The 20,587-nt window shown below is 46.2% G+C and overlaps 1 protein-coding gene across 1 annotated transcript; it reads left to right on the forward strand.

Annotated features, from left to right (window-relative positions):
- The first annotated feature begins 6,350 nt into the window (after positions 1-6,350).
- LOC120837648 lies at positions 6,351-19,362 on the forward strand. The gene is made up of 6 exons (XM_040207159.1): positions 6,351-6,432; positions 9,255-9,305; positions 10,647-10,763; positions 15,387-15,425; positions 16,972-17,156; positions 19,201-19,362. The coding sequence occupies exons 1-6, from the start codon at positions 6,351-6,353 to the stop codon at positions 19,360-19,362; spliced, it is 636 nt and encodes a 211-aa protein (XP_040063093.1).
- The last annotated feature ends 1,225 nt before the right edge of the window (positions 19,363-20,587 follow it).

Genomic DNA, 20,587 nt, shown 5'->3' on the forward strand with positions numbered 1-20,587 from the left:
ATGATGATGATGATGATGATGATGATGATGATGATGATGATGATGATGATGATGATGATGATGATGATGATGATGATGATGATGATGATGATGATGATGATGATGATGATGATGATGATGATGATGATGATGATGATGATGATGATGATGCGGCTGTTCCCTTTAGATCGGGCGGGCTCGAACAATAGGGAGTTTTAGAATAGCGCACGCTAAAGCTTCGCGTGCGCAAAGAATAGCGTCATCGCCACTGCTCATGCTCCGAACGCAAACCAGATTTTGCGCTTTGCGTGCACAATTTTAGCGTGCGCTATTTCTCGGAAATAGCGTGCGCACGCAAAGATTCTTTGCGCTTCTCCAAGGAGGATTCGTGATGAGATGTTGGCTAAAGCCAAGACGAGCAGAGTTGAAAAAAGATGGCGGCTTCCAGGATTATGTCAGCGGCTGCTTTGGCGACGTCGTGAGTGCGACGTCGGCGGCATCCTCGCGGCTGCGATTTTCAATACGGGACGGCATTGTACTCGGTTTGCCAACGATCACCGACAGCTTGATGCTTGTGACGCGCGAACATTTCTCGGCGAAGGTACGATGTGCGAAGGTCAGTACACGAGACCTCTCTTGCCGAGGCAACGCAAGCGGACACGACCGGTCAACCGCTCGCGTCGCATTCTCACGTTTAAATAAATTTAAAGTAATACTCTGGACCAGAAAACTTTTTTGTTTTTTCTTAAGTTACAGCATTTCGTGTGTGAAATAAAAATTGTGACTGTGTCTTGGTGGCGTCGCAAGCGCGAGATGCTTGGGCTTTTGCGTCGCGACCGGAGAGACGCTATTCTAAAACTCTTTCGCGTCGCGTGCGCTAATACAAGCGCTAAATTTAGCGCTAGCGTGCGCTAAAATTGCGTACGTTATTCTAAAACTCCTTAATATTCATGCCCAAGCCTGGGGGCATTTGCGTGTTATTGCCCCCTAAGGTACATCTTTCTCCACCAGTCCTCTAATCGTCTCTTTGTTGCCTCGACAGACGGCCTATGTGGGCCACTGGAGGCCGTAGTCTCATTCGAGGCAGGCCTGTCCGCTGGTGCCGCTGGCCTAACCTCACTGGTTTGGTGTCCATCTCTAGTAGCCGTGAAGCCCAATACTTCAACAAGATCCAGAGGGTTTTGAAGGTCACAGTCGTTGTCTCGTGACTGGGATGGCCGGAGTCCTGCGCATTCCAGTACAATGTGTGCTACTGTTTCGTCGTGGGCTGCGCATTCCAGTACAATGTGTGCTACTGTTTCGTCGTGGGCCCCGCACACCCGGCACACGCTCGTGGTCACAGTAGAATCGAAGTGACGTCTGTAAGACAGAGTCCTTAGTGCCCCGGCTCGTGCCTCAAATAGCAAACGACTACCCAGGCTATTATCGTATAGCCTAGCCTCCGAGCCGATGGTCCTCTTGCTTGCAACATACACATCGAGCGTAGTCTTCAATTGGGCATCTTTGAGCCACTGCCGTGTTTCCTGGTCGCGAACCTTTTTTCGGACCTCTCTCTCCCATTCCCTGGCCGACGACGCTTGGACAGGGTCCGCAAAAAAACCGTACTTGCTTTCGAGCTGGTATAGGCGTTTCTGCCAGCGGGTCTGCAGCCCAGTCAGTTGAGTGTACCTGAACAGCCTTTTGGCCCACCGGCAGGTGTCCATATGTCGGAGACGTCCGTCGTAGGCGATTTTGCTGGTAGCTTTACGGGCTTCAAAAGAGGACCATCCCAAATCACCCTGGACAGCCTCATTTGCTACTGTACCATGACAGCCTAGCGCTTGGCGCCCGACCTCCCTCTGCCTACGTTCTATGTGAGCTCGGATATCTCCAGGGACATACACCACAGCGTTAGCAAAAGTCAAGCCTCGTACCACCACCGCCTTCCACAGCTCCCGGGTCACAACGAATCTATTGCAACTCCAGAGATTCCGTCTGCGCAGAATGCCTTTGATGGCTGCTTGGCGCAGATGGGCGTGATGCTCTTGCAAGTAGTCCTCTGTATTTGTGAGTGTAATGCCCAAGTACCTGTACGAGTTCATTACAGGTACACAGTCCACCCCGAGTCGAAGACTGCCAAATGTTGGATCTTGTGGACCTGCAAACAGCACCGCTGCTGACTTGTTAGTGTTGAATTTCAATCCAAGTTCCGTTGCTACCTCGGTACAGATATCTAGGAGTTTCTGCATGTCGCAGACTGATGCCGCGGTCAGTACTACATCGTCTGCGTAGGTAAGTCCGGGTGGATCCCATTCGACGGTCAGACCATCTTCTAAGTGAGCCAACGAGAAGCCCAGTCCAGATCGGATCAGTTGCGTTTCGAGTCCGGTTACGTAAAGCATGTACAATAGTGGAGAGAGTGGGCACCCCTGGCGTAAGCCTTTTGTCACCAGCACTTCCTCAGAGTTAGCCTCACCTAACTTTGTCCTAACCGTGTTGCCACTGTATAGGCGGTGGATGAGGGTGACCCACTCTGGTCGCATGTCAAGATGTTGTAGTCGACATATCAACTGGGCATGTGGCACACTATCATAGGCCTTGGCGACGTCCAGAAAACAACATATTAGGGTCCTCTGCTCCTTGCGGGCAACCTCAATACATTGTGTTAGCGAAAACAGATGATCTTCCAACCGGCGACCTCGTCGAAAACCTCCTTGAAGTTCCGTAAGCGAGCCTTCTTCCTCTGCCCATGCAGCCATGTGCTCCTTCAGAATATGTACGAAGGTTCTATATAACGTGCTGGTCACAGTCAGCGGTCTGTAGTTGCAGGGGTAACGCTGGTCACAACCTTTTTTTGGAACAAGAACGACTTTTCCTCTCCTCCAGTCTCCAGGAACTTCTTCTATTCCAGAGGCAGAGTAGCGCAATCCAGAACGCCGTCTCTCGGCGACTATCGGCGAACGCCCGGAGGTTCCAACTGCGGTCAGAAATGATGGAGAACGTGAGAAAATCGTTGTTTCTTCTTTATTGTTGGGGATGTACGGAATAGCGATCGTTTTTGACATAATAATATAACATCTTAGAATAATTTGCGCTAAGTTTTGTGCCACGCAAGGACGTAACTTTTTTTTTTTTAAATTGTTTGAGCGACATCATGCAGCAGACGACACGGGGACGTCACACCATTCACGTGACCCGCTCCGGCCAACCCGAAAAGCCCATCTCCGCTGCGAGCAAAAATCGTCTGCATCAAACGCCATTGCCTTGGAAATCGCCTTCTCAAAATTTGCACACGCATCCGATATTATTAAAACTTTTATAAAGTGTTTAGTGCTTTACTAACTTCACGACAGACTAGTTTTGAAAAGTGTGAACTCGCCGCTCGTTTTTTTATCAGCCGTGTTGTGTCAATCTCCATGTATTCTCCCATAGGGCGGGCCGCCTCCTGGAACCCTGAGTACCACGTGACTCGCGCCGAGCCCCTCTGTCGGCCATGTTGTCGGCAAAACACGGGGTTCAAAGGGTTGCGCTACTCTGCTCCGTAGGAGCTATATAGTGCTCTAGCTCCGACGAAGGCCGGACTCCGGCCGAAACGTCAAAGATTAGATCGTCCGTTGTTGCTGTTTTCACTAAAGGTTTTGTCTTCTCAGTTAAATACCTACGCCTTCGGCCTCCCTCCACCATGCCCGTTGTATATATATATATATATATATATATATATATATATATATATATATATATATATATATATATATATATATATATATAAAGGTAGATAAAAAGATATACAATCGAACGGCCAGCGGCGCGCCGATCTAGTAATTTTTCTAGTTATTTCTTGTGATACACGCCTGAAAGAATTCTGTTCAGTTTGTGTCTGTAACCGAGCTAAAAACAATGCAAATGTTTCTGACCCTACATAACAATTGCTTATATTTGAAATCCAGGGCACAAATTTTGATTGTAAACATCTAATTATGTTATAGTCATATTATAACCGCGACATTCTTAGTCAATATGCTGTCACAAACGCATCGTACAATTTTTTTTTTGACAAGCCTATGTAAAGGCAGCTTCGCCGCAAGCTCCTTAGTGCACGGCGGAGGGCTAACTTTACATGGGCAAAAAGCGGGCCGAATTTGAAAGTCCTGAGGAATAAAAAAATATTCATTAAAACACCGAAATTTTAATTGCGGTGCGTGCTATGAGTCGGCAGCTATTATATTCCTCGGAACTTTACGATTCTTTATTTCAGTGAGAATATATTTAAAATTTTGTCAAAGTAGCCCATAGGACCCAATGCAACCATATTATATCGGGCCCAGGAATAAAATGTATACAATCCTGAGGTTCAAGTACGTGTTAAATGAGAGTATATACTTCGTTTCAGCTTAGGTCTGAACGCGACCGATGTTATGAGCCGAAGGGCCAATCAAATGGCGCAAAAAGCGCAACGTCATGGCGAGCGCTTTGCGCTTGATAGGACTAGCCGGCGGAGGAGCACGCACAGAGATACGGCGAATTCCGGCTCGTCCTATCAACTGCAGAGAACACGCCATGACGTTGTGCCTCTTTCGCTGTATGATTGGCCCTTCGGCTCATAACATCGGCCGCGCTCGGACCGAAGCTGAAACGAAATATAGTGCCCTCAATAGATATCCCGGGGAACTTCAGTATTTCTGCAGTAGTTTGGCTGAAATTATAATTTTACTGCGTTTTGCTCGGAATAGCCAAGAGAGGGCGCAAGGAGACCGTGTCCAGGAATGATGGGGATGACCACGAAAGTTTCAAACCTTGAACTACATATGATAGCGGCGACCGAAGTGGAATTTATTTTCTTCACTCCAAAATAAATAAACAGGCTTCTTTTTAACGTTTCAGTTTTTTAGTTGGGCCAGTTCTGTTCTGTCCGCCATCGTGTAGGGATTAAGTTTTCAGCCGTAATGTACTCGTAGGCAACTCACCGAGAGTGTTATGTCTAAAACTCAGTGACCAGGCGTCACGGTGAGGCAAAAAAAAAAAAAAAGCCAGTCATCGTGGCTCATATTTGGCACTCAGGAAAAGGATAAAATAAACCACTTTCCCGCGACGTGTGCTAAAGATAGGCCAAACGCTCGTTATGTCGTCTTCCTTTTGATTAATTTGTGTTTATTTAATTTAAATAACTGCATTATCAGACAGTAAAACTTTACAGTGTTGGCTTGCAAAAAAGAACATTTTTGTGATAAGGTTTCTTCCTTTCCTTTTTCAACCAATACTGGCGTCTGGTTCTGTATTTACTTCTGCGGGATGCAAAAAAAAAAAAAAACTAATAAATTAAGTTTTCCATTTAATGGAAACGCAACAGACGCCATCTTTAACAAAGTCTGTACCTCCAGACTTTCTTGCGACCGGTGAAAAAGGTTTTCGAGTCCTCCATGTCACGGTGCGCGATTAGTCATTTACACTTTTCACTTTAACATCTGAGCCCCGATTATACGGTTAAAAAAATAAAAAAAAAACACAAAAGAAAATTCCGTCAGTTGTTGGGAGTGCACTTCAGTCCAAGGGTTCATGAACCGAGTGAGCGCAAGAATATATTTTTCTTTCTACCGTAAGTAAACTAAAATCAGCGTATTCTTTCTCGCTGCTTAGTGCCAACTGGCAAAATCGCCTACAACAAAGTAAAGGTCGATTTTGATAGGATATCGCCTGCAATATATGACCATATGTAAACAACAAATATAAAAAGTGCAGCTGCAGCCGCTTTTCGCGAATCGTCTGCTCTTTCAAATAGATATTTTATTCGGAAAGTAAAATCTGAACAACAATCATGAACAAATGTCGCAAAGGAAAGCGGCTGCTTCTTTGTTCTTTTCGCTGGGTTGAAACCCGAGCAAGCCGTCAATGAACGGAGCAAACAACCAATCACAACTCGACTTAGGACAGCCTTTCGACTCCTCTGTTTACCAGGTCTTTACTTGGATCTCCGGATTTCGAATGGGTGACGTCACAATTCAGGAACGCTACCGACCGTTCTGTTCCTACTGGTTATACGGTAGCGGACGTGATCATATGACAGACGCCAGCTCGATCTGCTGTCGCATAGCACTGCAGCGGGCGGAAGTAAGATAACATGATTTTATGCTACGCCCGTTCGTCTGCTAAGCCGGCGCTTCTGCAACCAGCCGCCAGGATCGTCGCAATCGGCAGCGTTTCCTACCGTTTCCTCCGTGGTTCCTGTGACGCATGTTGTTGACTTTTTTTTTTTTTTAATACCCCTGTGAATAAGCGGCAAAGGACGCTAAACACACCAGCCATTAACGCGTTGGAGACACTGCGATAAAGGCAATTCCCCTTCTACGCATTAGTAAAGAACTGCTGGAACGCTTAGTTCCCTTCCTATTTTTACGATGAACGGTGCCTTAGTCTGGGCAGCTTCTATGCTGGCCATCTGCGGGGCACAGTTTATAATCCAGCAGGAAACTTGTAATGGTGAGTTAGGTTTGTTATTATTCGCTCTTCTTTCGTCTGCTCTTCGGAAGCAGTCTTGAGCCCGTTATAGAAAAGAACTAGCAAAAACGCGTTGCTGAGATTCGTTACCGCCTTCTAAACATAACAAAATAATGAAACAGTTACAAAAACTAACCTAAGTTACTTTTGCTTTACTTGAGGTTTCAATGTTTGATAGCGATAAGCCGCGTATGTGTACTTCGAGATGAGCTTAACGTTTATTGCGTGATTTCATATTGTTTCTTATATTTTGATCAGAATTTTCAGATACATATGTATATATATATATATATATATATATATATATATATATATATATATATATATATATATATTATCCTGACTGGACAAATGATGCCTCGGTGACGAAGATATCAGGCTCGTTCGATTTACCTGCATAGAGACATGTAGGTCGGCGTACTTCCAGTCGTATCTCTATGCACACACCGGAAGTGCACTGCCTTGCACTTTTCTGCGCGGGTGCATGAGGTGCAGGTAAATCGAACAATCCTATTATATACACTTTGCGGCGCAGTGTACAGAATCCGAGTTCATTTGCTTTTAATCTAAAACAAAGCCATGGTATTCATCAAGCGTTATTAGTAACGTAATTTCATAGACGATGTCGTAAAATTGTATCAGAAATACTTTCCTCGTTAGGCATTTTGAAAAAAATCTAAGCAGTACATCAGCGCGTACTAAAATAAAAAAAAAATAACGCGTTACATGCAACTAAATTGGAGTCAATCAAGCGACGCCAGAAAACGCATCGTCACAGAGTTCCTCGTCTTTCTTCATTTGCTATTGCCGACTGAACCAATCACACACAGTAAATGCGCCGTGACCTCTCGTTTTCTTTTTCCTTTCTGCAAGTGCTCTATGTTTTTAGTAACGTGTGGTTGTTTTTGTACCCTTCGTTTTTAACGTGATCCGTTCTTTGGCTAGATGTTTGGCGTTTCGTGAAGCCCAGATAAAAGCGTGGCCGCGAGGCTCGACACTGATTGGTTGACAGGTGGGAAAGGAGGAGTGAGGTGTTCGACGCTGACATGGTCGTCGGGGAGGTCGTGTTGCCGGATGGGTAGACGAGGAGGATCTCGACCACCTGTGCGCACTGATGGGGAGGACCTCGAGGGTGTGGAAAGTTACGGAAGATCGCCAGTTTTTTCGGCCCGATTAGCCGTAGTTTATCGCTTCATCCTAGAAACAACTATGTAGTGTACACGTCGTACGCCTTAAACTATTCAATGAAGAGCGCAGTGAATGTAGACTCCTGCTAACTCAGAGTATAGCTAAACTTTTGTAATGCTAGCACGTTTGACGTATGCAACGCCATTGCGTAGTAATTTGCCAGACATTTTAAGGATCCGATTGGATAACGGCATGGTAATTTTCTCGCGATCGCTCCTTGAAAAAGAGAATACGGTTTATTCACACTGATTTACTGATTTTGAAAGGTTAGTTTCTGTGTTAACAGTTCTCATATATATATACAGGGTGTTTTTTTAAGCTTAACAGATTTGTTTAAAAAAAGCCGTGAAAGTTACACTTATGCTGCTTGTGGAGGTGAGCTATACGGCCAGGGGACATATTATAGGGGGCTGATCGTAACGATTAGTCGACTAATTAATTCAATTTTGTTCATCAACTTTTTAGTTAATAAAAATAGATACATGGTTCCAATTGGAAACTTGCTCAGCGTCATCGAAAACCACTGGATCAGTCATTTTCAGAAAGACTTTCGGCGCGTGAGAAGCGTAGTAGTGCACTAAAGTCACCACTCGTGGAGCAGGTACAAGCCTGGGGCTAGATAAGAGACGGAAAAATCGCGAGGGCGCCTTATCGCACCCGCTAGCTCTGTACCTGCTCCACGAGTGGTAAATTTAGTGCACTACTACGCTTCCCACGCGCTCAAAGTCTTTCTGAGAATGACTGATTTAATGCTTTTCGATGACGCTGAGCAAGTTTCTAACTGGAACCATATGTCTATTTTCGTTAATTAAAAAGTTAATTAACGAATTTTAACTAATTAGCCGACTGATAGTTACGATTAGCCCCCTATAATATGTCCTTCTGGCCGTATAACTCACATCCACAAGCGGCATAAGTGTAACTATCACGGCTTTTTTAAAACAAATCTGTTAAGCTTAAAAAAAACAAAAAACACCCTGTACATAAATATATATAGATATGTGTGTGTGTGTGTGCAGGTAAATATAAAAACAATGGATCGGGAAAAGTTAAGTCAAGAACGCGTACTGTCGGAGTTACTAATTCGAAGTTTATAACGACGTTTAGAGGGGACCGCTCTTTATATCATATATATATATATATATATATATATATATATATATATATATATATATATACAATGTAGACGTACAGTGCTGCTGAAAGCGACGGGGACTTTCAGCAGCAGATGTAATTGCTAAACCTATTTGATCAACTCAACGCAATTGGAAGGACTATATCATTCCTTGTTGGCCGCCTTACAGTGTAGCGTCAATTTGTTTTGATTGGTGTTGGTCCTAGCAGAGTGCAATACAAACTTTGTACGTAACCGATGGGCCATTTTCAGTAGTGCGCGCGCCATGTGGTAGCTGCTGCACCAGTTATGTGAGTTCGCCATTTTGTGGGCACCTATTTTTATACACTCCGCGCCTCAATAATGGCGGCCGCCAATGTTGCTTAATGGACTTTTTGAAAAGGGTCTATTCTTCGTGTAATTATTCGTTGCATCTTTTTCTCTTTTTTTGCATGTAGAATAGTGATTTGATTGGAAGTGTTTTGTGTTGTTACTTTTTCAGATCTTTGTCGTGTTGAAATAGCCCTCAACAAAACCATCTATCAGGACTGTCGTAAGAACTCGTTAAAATATTTTCGCGTTGTTTACTGATCTATCATTCCAACGGTTGCCGTCTCGAACGCGTTCCCGGCATGTCCAGTGGCTTTCTTCGGTGAAACATCAGACGCCGTACATGCGTCCATGACTCGATATGTTGGTTTGGGTGACAAGACAATGTGCCACTTAATGGCGACTACAGCGAAACCAATGCCGCGTTGCGGCAACGCCGAGAAGCTCAGGAAAGGAGGTCGTTTCGATTCTGTCGTCTGCTATCGCTGCTTGGTCCTCGTAGGCAGCGCAGAAACAAACATCGTTTCCAGTAATTCTGTTTATGCTTCCGCCTGGTCATTCCTACGCACTGACTAGAGGATGGTTTGCACCGTCGAAAAATTGCTTTCCTTTCACATGTAACACCGATTTTACGCGCAAGAAATTTATGGTGGTCCGCTTGCGGAACGACGAAAACGACCTCCTTTCGTTCGCCATCTTGCCTGGCCAGCGCGCCACCTAGATTTCGCTGGAGTCGCAAATACTAGTCACATCGAGACAAAAGCAAGTGTCACGTACTATTTATCTGTGGCGCGAAATATATATATATATATATATATATATTTAGTTGTGGAGGGACGTAGGGAGTTTTAGAATAGCGTACGGAAATGTTATGCGTACGCAAAGAATAGCGTCGTCGCCGCTGGGCATGCGTCGAACGCCTACTGCGGTTTGAGCTTTACGTGCTCTATTTTAGCGTACGCTATTTTTTTCGGAAATATCGTGCGTGCGCAAAGAGACTCCGCGCTTTTCCCAGGAGTATTCGTGACGAGACATTGGATAAAGCCAAGATGAGCACAGTTGAAGAATCGAGGCTTCCAGGACCGCGGTTGCTTTGGCGGCGTCGCAATCGCGACCGTCGGTGACATCCTCGCGATTGTGATTTTCAACACAACGCAAACATGGCACTCGGTTAAAAAAAAAATCAGTAAGGTGGGCAACGATCGCCGTCGACTTGCTGCTTGCGACGCACGAACATTTTTCAGCGAAGGTACGGTATGCGAAGGTCAGCACACGGGACCTCTCTTGCCGAGGTGCACGCAAGTGAGCACGAACGGTCGACCGCTCCCATCGCATTCTCCTAGTTATTAAAATGTGAGCCAAGACCTAAAAACTTTTTTTCACTCTCGAGTTACAACATTTCGTGTGTGAAATAACAATTCTTACTGTATATTGGTGACGGAACTGTTACGTTTGAATGATCGTTTGCAATAACTGAATGAAGAATTTGCATCTTCATGGTAGCCGCCTCGCAACCTAAACCAAGGAAATAAAAAAAAAAAACAGTCATTTACGTGCTTCGCAGGGAATCAACTCTGGGAACACAGGAAGCTTATCAATCTTACAATCACTCCATGTGACAAAGACCCCTGCATTTACCGGAAGGATGCGACGTACGAGATCTCATTCTACGCGGTTGCTAGTAAGTATATATCCACGATCAGTTTTGCCTCACGTGTAGTGTATACCCAGACCAACGTTACTATACTCCGTTTCACCTTTGTTGTACCGCAGCGAAGGCTAGAAGCGCGAGCTCATGGCATTGGGAGCTGCCCTTATAATGCACGAGAGCTTGTGCCGCCGAGATGTGCCCTAGGGCAACGAGTTCGCGCTTCTAGCCTTTCCTGCGGTACGTCATAAGGTGAAATGGAGTAGAGATCCACTCAGTTTGAGCTGAGGAACTCCCGCAGAGAGGGGGTACCCCTTTTTTTCTTGTTGCCACCACCCGTAAGGCTTGTAGAGCCACTAAATGAGGCTTAGAGTATCGGAACTCCCTTCCCCGATCTACTAGTGGGCGTCGCCATCTTGGTGCTTCGGGGCAGACGCAACTGCCCTTCGTCACAATTAAGAAAAAAAAAAAAAAAAAAGCGACTTCGTTAGTTTAAGATTCGCTGTTCGAAAGCTCAGGTGATATTGATTTGCTCTGTCGCGAACTGTTTTAACATTTCTGGAGGATGGAAAAGGGTTTCCTGCCATTTCAGATAAAGCTTCAGATAACTGGCAACCATGATTTTAAGCAACAACAACCAAAGGAGACAGCAGGGGGGTGCAGCCAAAAAAAGACAGGAAAGAGAACACACAGGGAACAGAAGAGAAGGCGACAAACTCTGGCTTTCCTGAAAATGCAAGGAGGGAGAAAGGCCGCGAAATGTGGCAGTGGGACTGGTGGAAACCCACCTGAAGAATGGGGAGGTATCACCGGCACACAAGAAATTCACTTGGCAGGGTCAAAACAGAAGAGGTGGTGAGCAAAAAGGAGTATCTGTGGATTTTCTGGGGGGGGGGGGGGGGGGGGGGGGGCGACTACAGGCGACCGGGAAAGGCAAAGGAAAGCTGCGTGGAGCACCTGAGGATAACAGGAAGGATAGGGGAAAAGAAGGTGGCCGTCGGAATAGTGACTGGAAACAAAGTTGAGGAAACAAACTGAGGCACAAGTGACCTGCCTACAGAAGGACGCGGAAGAACTGAACCTACCCACCATCCTACTTGGAGACTTTAACACGCATATAGAAGAACTGGATGAGAGGACAAACAAGACCGGGCGGGAACTCCTACGTTGGATGAAAAAAAATGGGATGAGGGATGGTAAACGGAACAGTCAATTGTAGAGGGAATATCACATGGGCAGTTCGGAAACGTTCATCATGCATAGACTACTGTCTCATGTCCCCAGCACTATATGAAAGCCTAACAAACATGACAATAAATGTGACTGGTGCACCGCCGCCTGATATTGGAGTTTGAGGCAAACATAATAAAACAGTCGTCGATGCTAACGACACCTGAGGGGCTGCCCAATAGTGAAATTGAGAGAGGGGAGGAGGAGCTGAAAAAGAAGGCGAAGGATGAACCCAACCGACAGTACACAGCCGTTGTGAATTGGATGCGCAAGCAGATTACAAAGGTCAAGGGAATAAGGAGTGGACACCGGAAACAGAGACGAAGGAGAAAGATCGAGATGGTGGGACACAGAGGGGGGAGAAGCAAGAGACCGGAGAAGAGCGGCATGCAAGACGCACGGTGAACGAGTTAAAATGAGGACGCAGAAAGAAGATATTCTCAAAGCATGGGAGGAATATTGGGAAAAAAGACAGTTCTCGACTGTGGTTCAGAGAAAAATGGAGAAGGTGGACCGACAACTGCTTTAGGACTTGCGAAGCAGTTGCAGAGAGAGATGCCCCCAAAAAAAGTTCTGGCAACATGTCAGAGGTGAGGAGAGAGGGGCAGAGTTTAACCCGACAACAATAAGGGATGCCACGAACGGAGTGGTCCTGACTGGACAGCAATGTATCAGGCACATTGCTCTAGCGATGGCGGAGAGCTTCGAGGAACTAGATGCAGTAAGACAGAGTGACCCCCTTAGGGAGAGCACAGGAGGTACCCAAGAGCGCCGAGCTATATCCCAGGGCGAGTTGAACAGCGCCATGGAACGCACGGCGACGGGTCTAAATGACATTCCAGCAAGCTTTCTGAAGAAATTAGGAAGAAAGTTCAGGGAACGTCCACGAAATGAGCTTTCCTGTGTGATGGAAACGAGGGAGATACCGGAGGACTGGAGGAGATCCCGGGTCAGGATGCTATACAAGGGAAAGGGAGACAAGCTCATCCTGAAAAAACACCGTCCGATAACGGTGACCTTGGTGCTCTACCGATTTTCATGCATGTACTAAAGGAACGCCCACAGAGCTGGGCAGAGCACGAGAGGACCACGGGGTAGCTCCAAAATGAATTCCGCAAGGGAAGAAGTTTGAAGGACAACTTGTTTGTGTTCAGACAAGCCATGGAGATAGCCAACAATGAGCAGAGGCCTCTATACCTCGGCTTCTTGGACATTTCCAAGGCGTATGACTCTGTGAACCATGGGCTGCTGTGGACAGTATTGGAGCAGTTGGGAATGACTGTGGAATGAAGGGACCTGCTCCAATAGATATACAAAGACAATAGTGTTAAGGTACAGTGAAGGAAGGAATTCACCGAACCCATAAGGGCCACAAGAGGACTAAGACAGGGGTGCCCACTTTCACCACTTCTGTTCATGTTGTATATTGCAAGACTGAAGAGAGCACTGGAGTACAGTCGTTTGGGTGTCAACTTGGGTTACGGTAAAGAGGGGAGGCAAGAAGATTAGAGGGTCCCTGCCTTGAGATATGTAGATGACGTGGCGCTTATGGCAGGATCCCTGGACGAGCTTAAAAAATCGCTCGACACCTGCGGAGAAGAGAAAAACACTCTGGGGCTAACGTTCAACACCCAGCAAGTGTGGAGTCCTTGGGGCAGGGGAGGAGCAACGGGACCCACAGGAAACAGAGGATGTCTCGACACAGCTGTCGCAGATGGTGAACATCCAAGGCGAAGATATCGGGTGGAAAGCCGAATACACATACCTGGGAGTGACGCTGCAGTCGGGGCGAAGGTACCTCGAACAACATGAAACCGAGCTGCGGAGCACGGCGAACAAACGTAAGGGCTACTAGGATTCAGGGAAATTTGGAGTTTCAACCGGTACGAGACAATGCGGGCACTTTGGAAAATGGTAACGGTGCGGGGCCTGACCTTCGCAAATGCCGTGCTGTGCCTGTTGGCACGTACTCGAGAACACCTGGAAGTGAGGCAACGAAAGCTGGGTCTCCTGTCGCTGGGAACACACAAAAACACTACCAGTAAGTGCTTCCTGGATGACATGGGCTGGTCCTGCCTCAAAGCTTGTGAGGCCAGCAGCAAACTGTTTCTTGGACGGCGCCGATGCCCTCTGCTGGAACAACGATGGGGACGCCAGGTGTTCAAGTACATTCACCTTCTAAGCATAAACACCCGGTGGGTAAAAAGGGTGAACCAGCTCACGGGGGCGATATGACGTGACTCGGGTGCTGCTGTAAGAGGTCGAATCTCAGGGGCGGTAAAACGGGTCCGGGAATACGTGAAGGAGACAGAAACGACCAGATATGTCACCGCGGTCGGTGCACGGCCGTCCTTCGCCGTCTACGATGTGGAGAAGAAGAGCATCGTGTGCGAGGAATTCGTCGACAACTCGAGGGACCGTGGGCTGCTCTGCGAGGCACGAAGTGGAGTGTTGAGGACACGCCACCTGATGTCCAAGTGCACGCCGGGGATGGACGGTACGTGCCAGCTGTACGGCCGCCGGGAGAAGACAGGCAAACACGTCATAATGGAGTGCCGAGAGCTGAGGCCGCCAATGCCACCAGATCTGCTGGACTATGCGGTTGCACTGGAGATGAGGAGTTTGGGACCGGGACCATCGACAGGGCAGGAGCAGACGATGCAGACGACGCTGACGATGTGCGTAGATAAAGATGGAAGTTTAAACCATGGTGGCCAGCGCGGCCATCAGGACGATACCTGTGTCCTCAGGGTGGTAGAATACACAAAGCGGAAATTGGAGGACTGGTGGGGGAAAATAGTGAAGAGGGTTGGGCCATGGCAATCAAACGTAAGCTTTTTGTGATTTTTTTTTTTTTTTTTTGACAGATCTTGTTTTGTTTAAACTCTGAACGCCCGATACGCTTGTGCAGCAGGCGTATCGGGCGACTGGCAATGTGAAAACGCATACGCGAGCTTTTACTTTATCGTGAATACCAAATAACAAACTTAAAAAAACTGTACAAAAAATACATCAGCATAATATATCAGAAAAAGAATATCCGCACTTCGTCAGCTTTCGGCGAGGGCTTGGACCCAATCCCAAATGCTTCGTGCCCAAGGAACGACGTTCGCTATGTTGCCTCATAAACTTTTGAAAAGGGTCTATCGTAGCAATCAACCAATCAACACGTGTGGTTGTCAACACGTACCTGTGCGGATAATTGCTGAAAGATGTTTGAACAGCAGTAGAGGTTTTAATACACGACGTTTTGGGAAGAGACTTCCTTTCTTCAAGAAGGAAAGTCTCTTCCCGAAACGTCGTATATTAAAGCCTCTACTGCTGTTCAAACATTTTTCTTCGTTTACGACTTTCTTGGTGAAGACTTGTTCATTAATACAGATAATTGCTGTAACATTTTATTCTCTTCTCGCTTTTTTGCGATAGATTATTCGCAAAAGTTCCTTCCTTGGTGGGATAAAGGCCGTAAGTATGAATCTCCAGCCTTTCCTTTGCTAATACAACGTTGCACGACAAAAAAAAAAAAAAAAAAAAAAAACATCTTGCGTATAATAGGGCCGCGTGGATCCTATGCTATAAAACAAGCCAAAAAAATCTGCACCTCCACATAGAAAGCACGAACTTTTCCCGAATGCGCATTGAGGTGGCCAGTTTTACCTCGTAAAGACTAAAAAAAAATATTCAGCTTCTTGTGAAAAAGAAAAAAATAATAAGGCCAACAAACTTGCCAAAGTCAACGTTCGACGCATGCGCCTTGCAAGCACGACTCGACTATTTTTATGTCGCGTCGCGTTGCATCCTTTCAGACGCTTTTAAAAGGGGGGAGTAATGCCGCACGCGTTGCCGAGCGAGTTTTGTCTTGGAAGCGTTAATTTGAATCAAATTCGCGTACAATCTGTCCATAACTCCCGTGGAGTCATAACTAATTGTAAAGCATGATCATAATTGAGATGACTAGAGATATAACAACAGTGTCGTCCGCATATTGTAAAATTCTACAACTGCACAAATATGCCAAGATGTCATTAATAATAATAAACAATAATAATAATAATAGCAATAATAATAATATTAACCACGCCTTGAAATTTCAAGAGGTATAACCGACCACCTCAATGCACATTCAATGAGAAAGTTTTAGTTTTGTTTATTTGCAGGTGCCGATTTTCCCGACTCGTGTTCCAGTGTTAGATCTACCGGAGTCACTCTATATATGTGATTCCTTAGTTGCTCTTTTTGTATCGTTGTATTACCGGGACATTCGGTCGGAACTTCCTCTTAGAGCCTTGTAACATTCATAATGATATTGTAAATATTTTACGACAAATGATGCGTTGAACATCGTGAACACTTTTGTCTTCTGCTTTCGAAGAGGTAATTCAGCAACCACTGCAAGGACGATAAGGTGCGCGAACATCCTACCTTCGATTCCACTTGGCTGTCTGGGCTGAGCCTGGAGAGTAGCTGTACGGCACGATGGAGGGAAATGAGCACGCACTGATGGTTATATCTTCAAGCAACGCCATGACGCCCTCAGGGACAAAGCTGTCTGCAGACAGGTTCGCTAAGTGTTATGAAGCAAACATGCCTTGGAGCATCCTCGAGGCGTGGCCTGAGATGCTTCTGTGTTTCCAGCGAACAGCGTTGTCTTGTGTAAGATGTACGAGAAGTTGGACCGCGCCTTTACACGACGCCTGTTTATAACCGCCTAATAGAGCCCTAAGTTGGCGCCACCTAGCAGCTTGTGAGCCAACTGTACCCAAAATTCGCCCTCGTTTGGGCGCGTTCTCTGAGCATGGCACGAGCGCGACGTCGGCGTTCCGTGCCAGCTTGGCTCGGCTCGGATGCCGAGAACGAGTGCTGCGAGTTAGCGTTCGCCAAGGATTCGGATCCGATCACGCTCTTTTTCTACCCAAGAAATGGGCGACCGCCATGGTTGCTCGATAAACTTTTGAAAACATTTTTGACTTTCCTTTGAACTTGTCTAAAATTGTTTGTTTTCCTTTTGTAGTTTCATACGTAAACGAAGGAAAGTTGATGGGAGGTATATGGCTGGAGCAGCATACCGAGGATTTACGTGCGTTCGGCGAGGAGGTGCCGTTTAACTTCACCAACCCCGACGTCGACATGCCACTCAGGGTCAAGCGAAACGAAACATTCAAAATAACCGCCCGACTGTGCCGCAAGTTTTACCCCGTGAGTTCGAGTCGTAAGCTTCTCTCTGCAGTGTTTGTTCGCATAATCGATGTGGCCAAGGATGGTCAGTATCTCAAATAAGGCCGACCCACAGATTCGTCTTCTGCCGGGCAGAACACCGGTTTCCTGTTTCCTTCTTTCCATTCCCTCACCTCCTCTCCCCAGAGGAGCGGGTCTATGAGCTACTCCCCGCAGAAAGGAGGAAGGTGTCCCCCTTCCCCATTAGAAAGGAGTAATTGCGGGAGAGTTTCCTTCATTCTGGCTGCTCGTAGGCATTTAAGTAATTGGTATTTCGTATTTAACTCCATTTTAAGGTGCGTTCAAACGGCGTGCTTCAGAAATCGTGAAACGACACAACTCCGTCATATGTCGTGCAACAATCCCCTTCCGTCCATTCTTTTTTTTTTTTTTTTTCCCATTGAGGGAATTTTTTTTTCCTTAAAGTTCGCTTGTTTCCTTCTTCATGGAGGCCTTGAGCATGCTCATCACGTGGGTCCGCAGAGCCACTCACACGCTGTGTTGGCTGTCCGTCGATCGCTGAAGGACTCATCATCTGTTCAAGTGCCGAAAACGGGAAAGGGAAGAATAAGAGGGTATGTTTGTGTAGGCGATGTAATTGGAAACAGGAAACAGGCAATCGTGGGTGTGGGCTCATAGGCCAGTCTGTCACTAGCGAGGCAGAACAAGTGGACTGGCAACAGGCACACCATTGTCAGGTGGGGTACGTCAAGTCTGACAAGCACAGAGGTCACCGAAAAGCGGAGGAAGCGAGGAGGAAAGTCGTGACGTTTGCCTGGTGATGTCCAAACAAAAAACGCACTGCCGGACTTCAACTCCCACTTCATATGACTGGGTTGTGTCGCCTCACGATTTCGAAGTGTCCTATTTGAACAGCCCTTGAGGAAACGTACGTGTCTATTGCATTTAGGTTTTGCTCCAAGGAGTTAGCTAGAACGATTGTGCTTTGCTTGGGCACTATAACTGATCAATATGCAGATTTTTTTTTAGGTATTAAAGTGTTATGCGTGGGTCCAAAAATACCAGGATGCTACCAAACAACCTGCAGGGAAGTCTAATTCTTGCATTCGCTGCGGAACCGAGGCCTAAAAAGCCTGTTGACAATCGAACAAGCACTACGGGCAGTGGCAAAGCCTAACTTTGGTACTTGTTTGACAATTTACGGCCAGGATACCCAGACTCTGTCCAAAAACTAACAATCTTGCTTATAGCTTGGCTTCCTCGGAATCTCAGCGTCCTTCTTTGCCAAAAAGATAAAGAAATTTGGGTCCAAAGAACTGTGCGCCTAGTAGATGAAAACTGGGTATTTTGAATGAAATAGTAATCAAATACAATTTTAGGTGTTCTTAATCTTCGCGATGGAAGTCGTACGTTAAGAACATCAAAGAGAGAAAGAGGTGACCTTACCACCAAGAGTATGAATCTTGCCACGGTTTGAGCACAATCAAATTAAAAAAATAAATATATATAGGTAAACAAGCAATGCCGGGAGTGCATTTCTATAAGTATTTGAAGATGATCGGATACCTTTCGGGTGTATTTCTCTCTTGTATACACACTTTTCTCAAACGCTCGTTGCATTTGTGAATAAATACACTTTTGTTTCGTCGAATTATTTTGTAGTTGTGTTTCGAAACAGTCTTTGTGAGTATTTTGCCTCTCCCTCGAATCAATATATGTAAACTGAGTTTCAACGGAACTTGACGAACGGCGAAATCTCCGAGGAGCCAATCTGGTCGCTGGAGGAAGGCACGTGACAAATGTAATGTCGGAAAGCGCTTCTATATATAGGTCTATTATGTCTCTAGTACACTAACAAAATTTTCTATTTTTGGAGTTCACCGTGAAATTAGTTACAATGGCGCAAATCACAACGGTGACATGCGCCTTTGCGCACACACAGGCAGAACAGCTGTGTTTCTGTATCGAAATATTCCAAACCGTTGTCTGCTGGATTGTCTGCTTCTTTGTGTACGCGTCCTTCCAGTACACTTATTATGTTCGTCGTGTAATGTTCTCATTTCAGTACGACTTCACGCTTAAGATCTACGTGGGTACCTGGCAATATTCTTTCGGCTGTGCCGAGGCGCGCGTCCACGTCACGAGGGAATGGAAGAAATGCCTCAACTACGACGACTCCGAGCAACCGACCAGCACCGAGCAACCACGCAGTCGCGCCGAATTATGAGCTAAACATGTCGCATGTTTTGCCTTTAGCTAATAATAAAAAATTTAAAAAAGCCGTATATGTTAAATCTAAACAAAGTCTAGTTCTCTTATTTGCTTCATTATTACACGTAGAACTGTGAGATTTGGTCCGGTCCGTTTACCTCATATAAAAGACACGGAGTTCACTGCAGACATGATGGCATAATGACCTGCGGACACACTTAAATAAGCGTGTTGGAATCATGTTACATATCTATGATTCAAATATGTCTGCACACTGTTTTTGAATGTACAATGTGACAGGATCGTCGTACGAGGAAGAAACGCGCCGACCACTTTTTGACAAAGTGATTCCGATTCAGGGGTGTCTGGCGCGGGGCACAGGAAGAAGAAGCGCTGCGTGGAGGGATCTCTGATTTTTGTAGAACCCGATGTACTCATTGATAGCCTCTGAAAGGGAAGGGCGTCTTGATCATTACGGCTCCGTAGTCAATTATGAGACTGACTGCTGCATTTGTGGATAAGAACGTCGGAGGCCTTTGTCTTCTATGCGGGCTGTACACGTGAGTATTTACACCCCGACCGATTTGAGCGAAACCACGACTCCTGAGGGGCGCATTTGGATGTGTTGGAAAAAGAACGAACCGCGAAGCAAGAAACCTGAGATTTTCATAAGCGAGGCAGGTACGACCTCGAACCAATGCGGAGGGCAAGTTCGTCTGCTTCTTGCGCAGGGGGTAGCGGTGACGTCAGAACGCCGAGTCCTGATTGGCTGATCGCGACCCCCTATCTGAGCGTCGTCTGCTTCTTTGCAACGTCGTCTGCTCGCAACATCGTCTGCGTCTGTCTTACCTTTCCTGCGACTTTCGGAAGCGCAGAGGCCAGATTCACGAAACGATCTTACGCCAAAAATGTGCGTAAGACAAAACTTAAGAACAAACTCGTATTCACGAAACGAAATTTTCGTAAGTTTTGCCTAGGTTACGGCGAAATCCTACGACAGCTCCGAAGCTGTCTTACGCACTTCTCACGATCAAATCAGCATGGCCGACAGCGTCGCGGTCGCGACGACCCACGGACGTTTATTTTTCTACGTGAGCTTCTGACGCGTCCTGACTTCAAGCAGCAAGAAAAAAGTAAAAATTACTTGAAACAGAGCACGACGAACAAGAACGCTGGATCCACAAACACCAGGGAAAAGCTCCAACGGTCACGATTCCACCGAGCGCGACCAAACGAGCTGG

The sequence above is a fragment of the Ixodes scapularis genome, unplaced genomic scaffold (assembly GCF_016920785.2).
Source record: "Ixodes scapularis isolate PalLabHiFi unplaced genomic scaffold, ASM1692078v2 PGA_scaffold12__126_contigs__length_90152505, whole genome shotgun sequence".
In the NCBI taxonomy this organism is placed as follows: Eukaryota; Metazoa; Arthropoda; class Arachnida; order Ixodida; family Ixodidae; genus Ixodes; species Ixodes scapularis.

Bases quoted from the DNA above. Each gene is read 5' to 3' on its own strand.
- LOC120837648 (XM_040207159.1), top strand. From the start codon at position 6,351: ATGAACGGTGCCTTAGTCTGGGCAGCTTCTATGCTGGCCATCTGCGGG. The intron at 15,426-16,971 runs GTAAGTATGAAT...TTCCTTTTGTAG, and splicing joins TCCTTGGTGGGATAAAGGCC to TTTCATACGTAAACGAAGGA. The intron at 17,157-19,200 runs GTGAGTTCGAGT...TTCTCATTTCAG, and splicing joins TGTGCCGCAAGTTTTACCCC to TACGACTTCACGCTTAAGAT.